General features: G+C 54.8%; 1 protein-coding gene across 1 annotated transcript; it reads right to left on the bottom strand.

Moving 5' to 3' along the window:
* Positions 1 to 1,614: 1,614 nt before the first annotated feature.
* Positions 1,615 to 13,610, bottom strand: DEF6 (DEF6 guanine nucleotide exchange factor). The gene is made up of 11 exons (XM_031605730.2): positions 13,069 to 13,610; positions 9,095 to 9,235; positions 7,516 to 7,701; positions 5,439 to 5,666; positions 5,130 to 5,276; positions 4,896 to 5,004; positions 4,519 to 4,817; positions 3,913 to 4,079; positions 3,520 to 3,718; positions 2,835 to 2,925; positions 1,615 to 2,715 (listed from the first exon to the last, which is right to left on the bottom strand). Exons 1-11 carry the CDS (start codon positions 13,162 to 13,164, stop codon positions 2,501 to 2,503), a joined length of 1,878 nt encoding a protein of 625 aa, XP_031461590.2. The 5' UTR covers positions 13,165 to 13,610; the 3' UTR covers positions 1,615 to 2,500.
* Positions 13,611 to 13,983: the final 373 nt, after the last annotated feature.

Below are 13,983 nucleotides of genomic sequence, written 5' to 3'. Positions count from 1 at the left end.
GATTTGTGCTCCAGACCCTTCACAGCTGCCCTGCCCTTCTCTGTTTGTGCTCCAGGGCTTCGATGTCTTTCTTGTAGCGAGGGCCTCCCTGCAACCTTTTTACAGGAGTTTATCCTTCGGGTGAGGTGCTGGTGCACATCCCCAACACTGCACGCCTGCTGCTGACTCAGGCAGGTTGCTGCTCCTGAAGGATGGGACAGGCCTGGCTGCTCACAGCTTGGCAGCCGACCAAAGGCAGTGCTGACACTGGAACCTGACTTTCCCTCCACGCCTGTCCTCGTAGCATTAATTCTGCTGCACAGGAACTAGGCTGTTCAGAGCAGAAGCGACGTTCTGATGAGTTGCTTTTAAAGAAAATTGGTGCAGCCCTAGAGCTGGTGAGAGGTGATGGCACGGTCACCCCCGCATGCCTCCTAGGGTCATAGAGCCCTTCTGACAAAGCTGAGGTTGTGTGGAGGTGGCTTTTTTCCTCCTGGCATAGGTGTGGCATGGCACCAATCCCAACACTAATCAGGGAAAAGGTTGAGCTAATGGGCTGATGAAGGATGGTGCTGCCTCCCATCAGCACATTTCCACCCAGCCCATTTCCTTCCCAGTTGCACGCTCCTGGTTCCTCCCTCTGCCTGAGGGTCTCATGGGGCTGCAACTGCTGTGCTGGGGTCACCTGGGGAGCTGCAGGGATCAGTGCTACACCTTGATGCAAGAAATGGTGTTGTACCCAGAGGTATGATGTGTTGTGAAGGTCCTGCTCTACCAGAAAGCATGTGGAGTGGAGAGACCCTGTGCTCACATGGAATGCTGGTGTGGCACACTATTATATCAGAGCCAGGCAGAGACTCCAGGTCTGCCTGGAGACTGTGTAGGGTTGTCACGGCCATACAGCACTGCTCAACATCCCAACCCCTTACAATATCCCATAGTACCCAGCACAGTGAGGAGGAGGAGAGGTGACACATTTGACTTGCCACAGCCCCTGGCTGGCAGGACAGGTCCCTGAGGCTGTCACCACGAAGGCTGCAGCCACCCATGCCCCCTCTGTGCTGCGTGGGACTGGGGCACGGGGCCACTGGGCACCCCCACAGATACACAGAGCTGCTTTGTATGGGGGCAGCCACGTCATGCACATGGGCCTACAAACACAGCCTCTCTGTGAAACTAACTGTAAGAAAAGAGCACTGTAAAAACCAGGGGGGAGGAAGAGCTCTGTGAGCAACCGCTCAAAGCTGTGCCAGTAGGAAATAGATTGCAATCTCCCTAACGAACTGCAGTTAAACTGCATCATGAGCTACTGTGAACCTGGGTTTGGTGCAGGGCTTGCTAATGGTGTGTTTTCAGAAGGAGTCCTTATGGTACTCTGTGCCCAGACAGTAAGGTGCCCAAAGTCACAAATAGGACTGTATTTAACAGAGGGACTTGAAAAAATGAAACTCCATGTTTGTGGGCTTTTTTTGTGTGCAAGGAGGTTGGCCAGAAGACTTTTGGCTTTTGTTCTCATCTTTTAGGGAACAAATTAATTGAAGGAGGCAGACCAGGCTGATGTCACTGAAGGGAGCTGACACATCCACCTGCTGCCAGAGCAGGGCCAGCCCTGCTGCCTTGGGAATTCTTTCTACTGCCTTCTGCAGGGCCTTGGACTGGACCTGAAGTGGGACTCTGAAAAGGGACTCCTGCAATTCAAGGGTGAGGACATTAGTCCAGAGCACCGTTCCCTTCCTATAAATTAATTATAAGGAGGTGCTGGTCCTCCCAGAGGATACCCGTTGCAATTCATCATCTACAGACACTTCTCTGTCCCTCTTGACCCTCCTAAACCAAACCACACTCCACTGGGTCAGTTTTCATTGGTTGGGCTCTTTCCTGTGGTGGGAATCCAAACTGTCCACTGCACCTGAAGCAAGTTGGGTTCCTGCAGGGCCACAGATGTGCAGGGAATAAGATTTATGGGCCAGTGGCTCCAAAAGCTTTATTACTTCTTGGTTTATATTGACATCTATGTGACTCCAGTGACTTAACAACCACCTTCAGGGAATGCACATGTAGTTAAGGACATCTTGGTCATTGCCAGAAGTGCCCTTTGTGTGGGGGTAGTGAGAAGGCACTGCTCAGGCCCCAAAGCTGCCCTGGAGGCCCCTTTTCAGGACATGTCCAAGGACACAGTGGATGATGCTGCGGGCACAGCCAGTAGAAACCAAGGGGGAATGGCAGTCCTGGGCCACAGTCCAGATCCACTGGTGGCATCTTGAGGCAGTGTCTGGTGTGCAGGGAGGTGAATCCAGACCCCACACCTGGGCAGCCCAGAGGAGAAAATGGCCCTGCTGCCTTCTCCTGACGTTGGGCTGAGTTCTTGGCACATTGTGGCTGCAGCATGGAGCATCTCTGCTCTACATGTAGTCAGTCACCTATAGGCTTGGTGCTGGTCTCTGCTGGTCTCCAACCTGAGATGACTGTGCTGACCAGGCCTGCTGGGCCCTGCAGCTCCCTGCTGGGCTCTGCTATCCTGCTACTGGTTGGAGGGCTCTGTGGCCATGGTGTCTGCATCTGAAGACGGCAGTGGACTGCTGCTCCCACCATTGCTCACGTTCTCTTTGCTGCTTTCCCTCATGGGATCACTGCCTTTATCCTCTACTTTCTGCTTGAGTTTGAGGGAAGAATCTCTCCGGCACGTGAGGGGTGGGTAGCCAGCAAAGCCTCCTCCACTCATGTTTGTACGTTTGTCTGGAAACAGATTAAAAAGAAAAAAAAGTTGTCTGTCTTCTCTGAGTGTCCCAAAGAAATGTCAGGACAGGAGAACCAGCAGCAGCACTGAGCTGCGTGCCATGGGGAAGGTCTCCTACCTCCTGGCTCGATGGGGTGCATCAGGCGGTTCATCTGCACATTCCAGTGCTTGACGTTGGTGCTGGCCTGCCGCAGCTTCCGCTGGGCTGCCTGCAAAGAGACAGAGCAGAGGTGGGCACAGCACCACTGGCAGGAGTTTCTCTTCCCTGAACCTGGGCTGGAGGCTCCCTCTAGGATGGAGGCAGCACACCCTCCTTTGGGTCTTCTGCTCCTCCTGCTCCCAGCCCTCCCTGCTCCACATGTTCCCAGGTCTGACATTGCTGCCCTCTTAGGGACATGCCAAGGGCCAACAAATCACCCTATGGCACAGCTCAGAAAAACCCAGAGCTCTGCAGTGAGGAAATGCCAGCATTTTCTCCAGCACCCACCCCATCAGCAGACTTCTCAAAATAGCATCTGCCAGTGCAGCAAAATGGGGGGCAGAGCAGCCACAGCCTCTTCCCTGCTTCAGTGGCTTTGTGAGCTGATCACCAGTCTGGCACAGCTCTGCAAACCTTCAGGAGCAAACCTTAGATCTCCTCTCCCTGCTGCAGCTGATGTAACCCTGAAACCCAGCCTGGCTGCAGCAGGTTGTGTGACAGCAGGTCTCCAGGTTCTCTCCAGCATGGAGGTGACTCAGGGGAGGCCTGGAAAGTCCCCTGGGTCTTCCAGTGTGATAGGAAGAGGCACTAGGGTGATGCTCACCATGACGTCTTGGTCCACCCGCTGCCTGTTCACTCTCACTTCTTCCAGCTGCTTCTGGGCCTCTTCCAGACACTTGTTCTTGTTCTCCATCTCCTGCTTGAGGACTTGCTTCTCCAGCTGAGTTTTGATGATGTATTCCTCCTGCTCCTCCTTCAGTTTCATTAGCTGCTTCAGCTTCTCCTCTTCCTCAGCCAGTAGCCTGCCAAGAAAGTGCACAACATGAGGACATCGCTCTGCCACTTCATCCATCAGCTCCCCACATTCCTTCTGGCATCAGAAGCACGCTGGCTCCCCAGGGAGCAATTGAGGACAGCTGAATCACCCCGGGGAGCATCTCTGACAGCCCTGCCTCTGGGAGCAGGTGGAAAATATGCAGGGAGGCTCTGCTCCTACCTGGCCTGTGCGTATCTCACGGACTCCTCGTCGTGCCGTGCTTTCACCTCCTGTTGCAGGGCCTCCTGGAGCCGCTCCTGCATCTCCTCCAATTCCATGATGCGCTTACGCTGACGCTCAGCCTCCTCTTCCTTCAGGACCATCTCTGCCTGCATGGAGGCACGTGCCTGCAGCGGGGAGAGGAGATATCAGGGGACCTGGGACCTGATGTGCCACATGCCCATGGGGAAAGCTCCAGGGCAAGGCTGTTTCCCTGCTCAGAGGAACGCCTCTTGAGGAGCCAGCATCAGCTGCAAGGAGGGAAAGAGGCTCCCTAGGCAGACCAGCAGCCTCTCAGCTTTGTGCACCCTCAAGCAGTTTGTCCACATCTTGTTCCTTGGGTATCATGTGCTGACCCTCTGTCCCTTGTCCCCATGTCACACACCACTGTGCATACCACCACCACCACCACCACCACCACCACCAGAGGTACCAGCAGTGTTACTGCAAGAGGAGAACATGCTCCTAAAAGCTCTGTCAACCCTCCTCAAGCTGACCTGGCCAAGGGACAGAGATGGGACAAGCGATGCAGCCCCACTGCAGGACCTGCCTTAGGTTTACCCCCACCTGCTCGGCTTCCCGCAGCTGGATCTCCAGGGTCCTCTGCATCTCCTCGTGCTGCTGCCTCCGCCGCTGCTCCTCCTCCTGCAGCAGTATCTCTGCCTGCCGCTGGGCCTCCTTCAGCAGCTCCAACTCCTGCAGTTTCCGCTCCTTCTCCTCCTGGAGCTGCTTGAGCCGCTGCGTCTCCTCCTCCTTGGCTGCCTTGCGCTGCTCCCGTTGCTCGCGCTGCTCCCGTCGCTTCTGCTTCAGGTCTTTGTGCAGGGACTTCTTGCCTTCAGCCTGCAGTCGAATGGCAGTCTGGATGGCTGCGGAGGGAAAAGGAGGATGTCAGGAGGGATGTGGGATTCTGGGGACAGGGCACAGAGTGGGCATGGTGTACGAACCTAGTGTCCACTCCTGGCGCTGCCGGGTGTCAGAAGCACTCATCTCATACGTGCGGGATGAGGTCTTCACACAGAACATGCACCTCTTCCCATCCCGGTCAGGCAGCACCTACAGGGAGAGGACATGGAATGGCATCACTTCCGTGTGGATGGGGGACAACCAGTGGGATGAGAACCAAGAAAAATCCCCAGACATGTGGGATGTGGTGCTCCTGCTGTGAGCTCAGGCTGTACCTCCACACAGCAGTGCTTGTCCAAGGTGATGCTCCCCCTCTTTTCCTTCCGTTCTTCACTCACGTAATAAGACAAGACACTGGGCTTTAGCATGAACCACCGCTCCGACCAGTTCCTCCTCAGCTGGCCCTTCTTCCAGAGGTAGCCCTGCACCCAGGAGACACAGGGTTCAATAACGACGTGGGGGCAGGAGGGCAGGATGGGTGTTTGTGTAATGACATGGCAACCACATCCTTAACAACAGGGAGAACATCCCCCAGAGAGGGACCAGCTCTCTCAGCCATGCCCCAGGACACGTGGGCTCCTTGCCTGTTTGAGCACGTCCTCAATAACCTCCTGGTACACCTCCTCCACTGCCATGCTGATGGCTTCCTGCTCGATGCCCCGCAGGAGCCGCCCCGAGTTCACCATGTCCAGGAACTGCCAGACCGTCAGGCCGCCCTGCCCCTGTGGTTCCTGGGACAGGCAGTCGTCCAGCTCACAGGAATTCAGCTCCACATTCATGGCCGTGCAGATCTTCTTTAGCAAGTACTCCACCTGTGGAGATGGGGAGCTCAGCATCATGGAGAAGTGAGAACCACCACATAACCACCGACTTGGACCAACAAAACCCATTCTGGAGGACCTAAAACCACATCCCTTCCCAGCCTGGAGATACAGGAGCCTTATCACCAAGAAGTCACCCCCTGGGATGGTTGATGGTAACAGGCAAGCTTTTCCAGGCCCAGGACATTGATTTGGGGTCAGAGCTTGACCATCGCATGGAGGCTTCTCCTCATCACAAGGCCTACACGCTTTTGGCTTGTTTGTCTAAAGAGAGAGAAGCCATGCTTTAGGTAAGACTTCCAAGCACTGCTGTCCCCACACAGAGCAGGGAATCAGACCACAGCCCTGACCACAGCACTGCTTTGGTTTCCAGCTGGCCTCATCAAAACACTGGAAGGAACAGGGAAGGGGTCCCTGCAAGGGAAGTGAACATCATTTCAAAACTATCAATTGCTTTCAAAATAGAATTGCTGACGATAACACAGAATCATAGAACCATGGGATGGCTGGGTAGGAAGGGAACCTTAAAGATCATGGAACCATGGGATGGTTGGGTTTGAAGGGCCTTTAAGGCCCCCTGCCATGGGCTGGGTGCCCCCCACCAGCTCTGCTGCTCAGGACCCCATCCATGGCCTTGGGCACTTCCAGGGATGGGGCATCACCACTTCCCTGGGCAGCCTGTGCCAGGGCCTTACCACCCTCACAGAAAACAATTTTTTCCTCATATCTCATCTAAACATTTAATTTAAAGCCACTCCCCTTCATCCTACCTTCCCAACATAATGTTGGAACAACTTATTTTGGTATCCACAGAACTTGAGAGCAAGGAGGGCAAGTGACTGAGGTGTGACACAGCAATGTCCCCTACCCCAGTGGGATTTCCCTCTCTCCTCATCCATCTAGGGAGAGGATAATAATTCAACTTGTTTTATTTTTTAATTTTTTTCCTTTTTTTTTTTCAGCTCAGCGAGCAGAAGGATGATTCATTCGGTCTGGGGAACAGGAAACACCTCTCCTAGGGCACAGGAAGTGCGGTTGCCTTTGTACATCTACACATCACTGCACTTCTTTTCAGTTCTTGGTGCCTTTTCTTGTTTGTTGGGGGTGTTTTTGTTTTTTTTTTTTCCATTTGTTTGTCTGTTGGTGCTCTGGGGCTGCTCACCCATCTGAGATCCATCCTCGATTGTTGCAGTGGGACCTGGTGAGGCTGCTGTTGGCTTTGGTGCTCCTCACCTCTACCAGCCAGCTCATGGGGCTTCCACATGACCCCTGGCCAAGGGAATGCCTCCTCCTCCAAATACCGCCTGGAATTTGGGGATTACCACCAGCGGCCCTGGGTGCTCACACTTAATTCCCTGGGTGTTGCTCAGGGGCTGAGCTCCTGGTGGCAGTGGGCACGGATGGGGATAGCTGGGTCTGCTCTGCCACTGCCTTTATGAGGAGGGATATGGATATCAGGAGGAGCCCTCCAACACCATGCCCAATGCAACTGCTGGGTGAGCTGCAAGGGCTTCAGTAGCAGACACAGTTGGAGCTGAGCTTTGGATGCTCCTTGGTTGACAGTCTGAAGGCTGGGACAGTTGTTTCCCAGCTACCTAAATTCAACCACGGAAGAATGCTGTGGATTGGCACACACCATATCCTCCAAGACATCCTTCCTCTGGAGGCTTCAGCACCTCACAGGTTCCTCCAGTCACCCCCACTCCATGGGCACGGCTGCTCCCCCCACCCCGAGGCACCACATCTTGCAGGATGTGATGAGGCAGCTCAGGAAGGACGTGCTGGGTTGCGATAGTGAGACATGTCAGCCCAAAGCGAGCCCAGGAGAGGCAGCTCCTACCTCATCTGGCACCATGATGAGAGGGTATTTGTCTTCAGACAGAAAGTTGAAGAGACACCAAAGCTTGAAGGCATCCTGGTGGGATACAACGCTATTCCCATTCCGGTCAGGCTTGTAATTTTTCTTCGCTGTCAAAGTCCAGCAGAGCTCGTCAAAGTTTTCTTTGACAAAAGCACCTTCCTCCACCTGCAGACAGGACCCAGGCTAGTGAATGTACTGCAGGATTGCAAGGGGAAGGCAGAAGCTCCACACCAGAGGCCTCCTGTCCCTGCCAGCACTGCCGATTTGCACAAGTGGTGGGGTACTGGCATGTGGTTCCAGGACAATTCCTCAGCACAGATCCCTTACACAGATGATTTTAGGCATGGCAGCTAGTAGAGAAGGTGCTACAGGCACCTGGGCACCATGACACACCTGGTAGCTCAGCCAAGGGTGCTGCACATGTGGCACTCATAGAATCAATCATAGAATGCTTGGGTTGGAAGCGACCTTAAAGATCATAGAGCCACAGGACGGATGGGTTGGAAGGGACCTTAAAGATCACAGAACCATGGAATAGTTGGGTTGGAAGGGACCTTAAAGATCATAGAGCCACAGGATGGTTGGGTTATGACCTTACAGCCCCCCCAGCCCCACTCCTGATATGGGCTGGGAGCCTCCATTAGCTCAGGCTGCCCAGAGTCCCACCTATATCTATGGCCTTGGGCACCTCCAGGGATGGGGCTGTGGAGCACCAGCAGAAAACATAACACAAAGCATAGCCAACACCACCAGCCAAACCCATATGACAAATGTCTGGGTGGCTTTGGGTCACTTTCCTCATCCCATTTGAACAAAAAGAGGAACTGAGGTTCGGTGAAGGGAAGTGTCGTGCCACAAGCAGGCAGCCCGAGAGGAAGGGATGGTGCCTCCAGTGGCCCTGTTGCCCATCCACAAGTTTCAGAGGTCACCAAAAGCCTTCATCAGAGCTGTGCTCGATGCATCACTGCTGTGCTGTGTCACTGGAAGGTGGGGATCAGACCCTTGGCAATGTCTGGCCCAGTACTTTTTCAGCCATGCAGCAGCATGTGAGCAAACCACAGTCTGCAGTAGCAGAGCCGGAACAAAACCCCAGGGCTGGGTACCAGGAACAGCTGAGAGCCCCACTTACCAGGAAAAACCTCTTCCCCTCTCAGTCTGCCTCTGGGATTTTATTAGTTTGACCAGAAGGCAGTTTAAAGGTCACCTCCCAAAGAACCACACGGGAAACTGCAACGGTTTCGGCCTCTCTGCAATGGGAGGGATGGGATGTGCTGGGCTCCCTAATGCAGAGCCCTTTTGGGAGCAGCAGGGAGGGAAGGGTCATGAGCCCCTGTGCTGGGCCCCAGTGCATTCAGGGCATGCAGTGGAAGAAAGCTGTCAGCCCTCACGTGCCTGGAGGAAACAAGCACTGAGCTGCACCGCATGAAACAAAGGTGCTTTTGAGCCACGGAAAAAGAGAAAAACCCCCCCAGCTTCCAACCTGTCCTCCTCCATCTCCTCCTTGTTCACCAAACCCCCTGCCCTGTCCTGCCAACCGGGGGGGGGGGACACGGCTCACCTTGTCCAGGATGTATTTGTTGAGGTAGGGCATGTAGCCCTGGCTGGACACCGGCCCGTCGTCATCATCACGGAAATGTTCCTCCAGTGCCACGGGGTCGTGGGGGATGCACAGCACTGTGTACAGGTTGTGAGACAGCACCTGGCAGGGCACGAGGGAGAGAGCAGGGTGAAGCCTTGGGATGGCAACCCCAAAAACCAGCCTTAGAAGTCAGCTGGAGAGAGCCAAGAGAGAGGATTTTATGTTCAATTCTTTCCTATGTTGGCACGTGGATAATTATTTTTTTTTCCAGACATTACAGAGCAAACAGGCCATGCTTTGATCAAGATAAGCCCCCGAGCCGGGCTGCCTGGCAGCTGCCCTCAGCAATGTCTTAAAAAAAGAACAAATGCACCCAACCCGCCGCTGTGCTGTAATGCTGTGCTGCTTTCTGCAAGCGTATCACCAGAAGACGTAAAAATGAAAATAAGATAAAGTTTAAAACAAATGAAGATGAAACGCTGTTGGAAGGGAAGGCGGCCAACAGTGATCTGCACGCACACCAACTCCAGGAACACCACAGGTATTGCGTTTAGAACAGATCCCCCCCCCAACAAAGCTCACTTTGCAGCACGTGAATTTTCCACGTGTTGGGAATTTGGATGCTGTCACCATCCTTGAGCTGCCAGCAAGCAGGACGTGCTCCATGGAGATGCCCAAGGTGGTACAACACGGCTTGGACGGACAGCTCGCATCAAGGCGATGGGGCTGGAGATTTCCTCCCAAAGGAGAGAAGCTGCCAGGAGCCACGCTGCTGCACAGCTGGAGATGGTTCTTGCTCAACCGGATTTTCTCTCTCATTTTTCCCCTTCGGAGCGATGCTATCAGCAGGGCTCCACCCGGTGTGCAGACACCATGAGGGCTGTAGCCCCAAGCGTTGCACTGCACCCTTTGGGGTTTGGCACTGCCTCAGGGGCTGCGCAGGGGTGGGTGAGATGGAAACGCCCTGAGAATCCAGAACAAGAGCAGGGAACCATGGCTGTGCCCTCCCCTTTCCATGCAGGGCTCTCATCCACAGCCCTCAACGCTCCAAAGCCACTGTCCTGCTGAGCACTGCCCTGTGAGCCATAGGGATGTGCTGTGGGGATGAGCTCACCCAAGCATGCTATGAGCCACAGGGGGGGGGCTCATGTGTGCACCCAGCCAGGGCTGGCACCCCGAGCCCCCTGTATGCCCCACACACTGCAAAGCACGTTCTGCTTCTTGCTGGAATGCTCACTTAAATATTGAAAGCAAGACAAGGCGGGAAGGAAACCCCCAGCTAAGGATGCAGGATGCGTGAGGTCAGGGCTACCCCAACACTATGGGGACAGAGGAGGGAGGAAAACACCCCACAGCCCTGACACAGGGGAAAAACCTATGGGGGCTGACAGGGGAAGGGGTGCTCTGGCCACTGAAGTGCAGCCCGCAGAGTGCTTTGGTGACGCTGCCTTTCTGCACTGCATAGGGGTGGAGGGGACAGCTGCAGTCAGCCCGGCACCACAAGCACCCCACGTCCCTCCCCACCACCATGGGGGTGGAACACGTCACAGCACTAAAAAATGTCAGCCTCTCATCTTTTCCCCGTGGGAGATGCAGTGGGTGATGCCAGGGCTGGAGGTGAACTTTGGGATCAGAGCGCAGCTCTGCGTAACGGGCACAAATCCTACATGGATGAGTCTCTGGCATAGCGTGGGGAGTTGTGCTGCTGCCTCAGTTTTTCCCCTTTGCTCAAAGCACAGCATCCCCAGAGGTGCTGCAGGGAGCCCAGCCCAGGCAGATACCTCCAGAACCTCTGCCAGCAGCAATAGAAATGTGAGCGTGGCCTGCATGCCCCCATGGTTCAAGCACAGCCCTATGGGCTCCTCCCCAGGGGAGATTTTCACCCAGCTGAGCTGCTCTCAGCCCTCTTGTTGGCCAAACTGCCAGCACCAGCCTGTGCCAAGAGCCCTTTGTGCATTCAGCAAGCACAGGAGCTTTAGTCCAAGCCATGTGGCTCCATCCTGCCTGCCCCAGGGCATTGCAGCAGGCTGCATTGAGCCTGTCTGGTCCCCAGGGCACCTGCCATACCCCAAGACCTTCAGGATGGGGGCTCTGCCTCCCAGAGGGCACAGGATGTGTGCCCCATCCCTCCCCTCAACACACAGCCTTAGGATCACCATCTTCTTGACAAGAGAAGCCTGGAGTATGACCAAGCTCTGTTGGGACTGCCCCAAATTTGGGTTTTCCAAAGTTTTCCAGCAGCATTTCCAACCCCAAGCAGCGTGCAGCTTGAAGACAGAGCTCATGGCAGCATCAGGAAGCACAATGCTGGTAACAGAACACCCCACATCTCTCAGCTCGTAGCACTTAACCACAAAACTGTCCTTCCTTCCTCTGCAGATACCCACCTATATCACACAGATGTACACACACATTTTCTTGCAGAGAAGCAAAACTTGAGTAAAGTACTCAAGGAGCAGGACTGCACGTAAAAGAACTCAACTGCTGAACCCAACATGGGGTGGGCAGCCCTAAATCCTGCAGCAAGCAAAGACTGGCAGTGATGGGCAATGGAAATGAGAGGTGGAAAGCTGCTGAGCGTTGAGACACGCAGTGGAACAAGCACTACTTGGGTGTTCCCAGCACCGTGTGGGTGTGCAGAGCCTCTCCTGCAGCCACGTCCCCATTTCGGGCCGGGTGGGAGAACAGCATGGGGTGAATCTGTGCTCAGCTCTGGATTAAGTCACCACGGGGATGCGGTGCTCAGCCTCTGCATGAGGGGCTCGCAGCTGCATGGGCTCTCTAGGAAACTGCTGTGAAACTCGTTGTGTTCGTGAGCCCAGCACCACCATCCCCAGCACAGAGCTTGTGAGATGAGCGCTGCACGTGGTGACGTCGGTGCTCTCGGAGCAAGGTGTGCTGCACTGGGGTTGGGATCGAGGCTCAGCACCTGTCCTTGGTTTGCTTTGGGATTTTCCTGGATTTCTTTAGCTATTTCTACGCTTCCAGGTGTCTTAAAAAGAAAATGGCACACGCAGCCCTCTGCTCTGAGAGCCTTCAAGAGGAACCCAACCCCATTGGGGTCCCTGCAGCCGGGCAGCAGGAGCTGCCATGCAGGTTCCCAGCTCCCTGTTATTTGCCCTGGGGGAAGCCCTTGAAAGTAGGAGGAAAAATAGAGAAGAGGTTTCTCTGCAGGGTTTCACAACGCATCTCCCAGGCTCCTGATGCAATGCTTTACCATGTTTTGCATGTTTCTAACTCAGGTCCCTTCTCTGCACTGCAGCCCCAAAACAGCACATCCATCCCAGCAAGAACCAGGCCAAGACTTTAAGCAACAAAGAGGAGTTGCAGCGTTTGCAAAGGAGAGAAAAGAATTAAAATAATTGCTGCCTGTTATCAAAACCTGGTGGATTTCACCAGTCCTGGAGGCAGATAAATGAGCTTTATAAGTCTTTCTGAGGACAGATCAAGCTCAGAGCCTTCTAAAAGGTGCTGAGGGGGTGGAGGAAAGGGGAGCTCAGTATTTTGGAGCAGTGATGTGTTATTGCTGGCCCTGAACACAGAGCAGCCGTCATATTTAGAACCTTCTCCCTCCACCTTCCGACCCTGTGCTGCACAGGAAGAGGCACCATGGGCGCATCAGGGTGAGAAAACAGCCCGAGTTTGGGCTGAAGGTGGGCACAGACAGCGTAAGAAACCAAAGCCACGAAAAAAAAATCCAATTTCTCCCCCATTTTCACACCAAAAACACATCTGAACATTGATTCTTCGCTACTTTCCCCCCCCACGCACACTTTTTAATGCTTAAAATGGAGGTGAGGCACAGAAGGAGAACTTCAGGGCACCGCACGTGGCACAACAACTCAGCCCTCCACCCCTCAGCACTGAAACTCTCCGGGACCCCACGGGCTTGCAGAGCATCCCCAGAACCCCACAGCCCTCCCCGAACCCCCCCGGCTCCCCCGTTTACTCACTTTGAGCTGAGATTTGGACACTTTACCGCTCTTCTCCACATCCAGAGCGGTGAAGGCGTACCAAATGGACTTGAGCAGCTCAGCTCTCAGGTCCATGGCTACAAGCGGCGGTGACAGCGGCTCTTCTGTCAACGTTGTGAATCCGGTTTCAGGAAACCGATTGCACCGAGAGCCCCGAGCGGCTCCGGCCGTGCGCGGAGCAGCAGCGCCATCTGCGTGGGGATGCGCTGCGCTCCGGGCACCGCTTTGCTCCCACCGCCGTCCCGGATGAACGCAAAGATTGCGGGGAGCGCAGTGAGAGCGCACGGAGAAGGGATCGGCAGGGATTCGAGACCCTTTGCTGGCTCAGCTTCAGAGTTTGTGCGAAGGAAAAGTTTCCTCCTTGCTTAAAATAGCAGCTTCCTCTTCTTGGGGTGAGATGGAGAGCTTCCCCCCCTCACCCCCCTCCCGCAGCAGCAGGGGCTGTTTGGAAAGGACGAGGCCCGAGGAAGGGGAGCAGGGCTGCAATGCGCTGCAGGTGGTGGGGGTGGTTTGTCACGGCCCACCCTTCCCCACAGAAACCTCTTCCTCTGCAGAAACAAACTTCCTAAGTACGTGGGGCAAATAAACACGTGATGCTCACAGCTCTGCTGCTGCTCTGTGCCAGCTTTGCCCACAGGCTCTTATGGGCACAGGTGCTGCCGTTACCCTGCTGGGCAGAGGATGCCAGCCCAGGTCTGTCCCGAGCAAAGAGAGTTGTGAGGACACACTCACAGATGTATTTTCTTATAGTAAGTGGCATCATTCCCTAACCTGAAGTTTACAGGAGCCCTCGGGGGTGCCAAGCCCTGATGTGGGACTCTGAGCACCCGAGAAGCACAGTGAGGCTGCCACTTCTCACAGCCCTCAGCACAGTCCTGGGATGATCACAGCTTT

Source organism: Phasianus colchicus, chromosome 25 (assembly GCF_987193195.1).
Source record: "Phasianus colchicus chromosome 25, bPhaCol1.hap1.1, whole genome shotgun sequence".
NCBI lineage: Eukaryota > Metazoa > Chordata > Aves > Galliformes > Phasianidae > Phasianus > Phasianus colchicus.
This window is presented reverse-complemented; position numbering and strand designations above follow the sequence as displayed.

Excerpts from the sequence above, each read along its gene's own strand:
- DEF6 (XM_031605730.2), bottom strand. The coding sequence starts at position 13,164 with ATGGACCTGAGAGCTGAGCTGCTCAAGTCCATTTGGTACGCCTTCACC. Across the intron at positions 7,702-9,094 it reads ACAAATACATCCTGGACAAG|GTGGAGGAAGGTGCTTTTGT; the intron begins GTGAGCCGTGTC and ends TCCTGTCTGCAG. Across the intron at positions 4,080-4,518 it reads AGCTGCGGGAAGCCGAGCAG|GCACGTGCCTCCATGCAGGC; the intron begins GTGGGGGTAAAC and ends TCCCCGCTGCAG.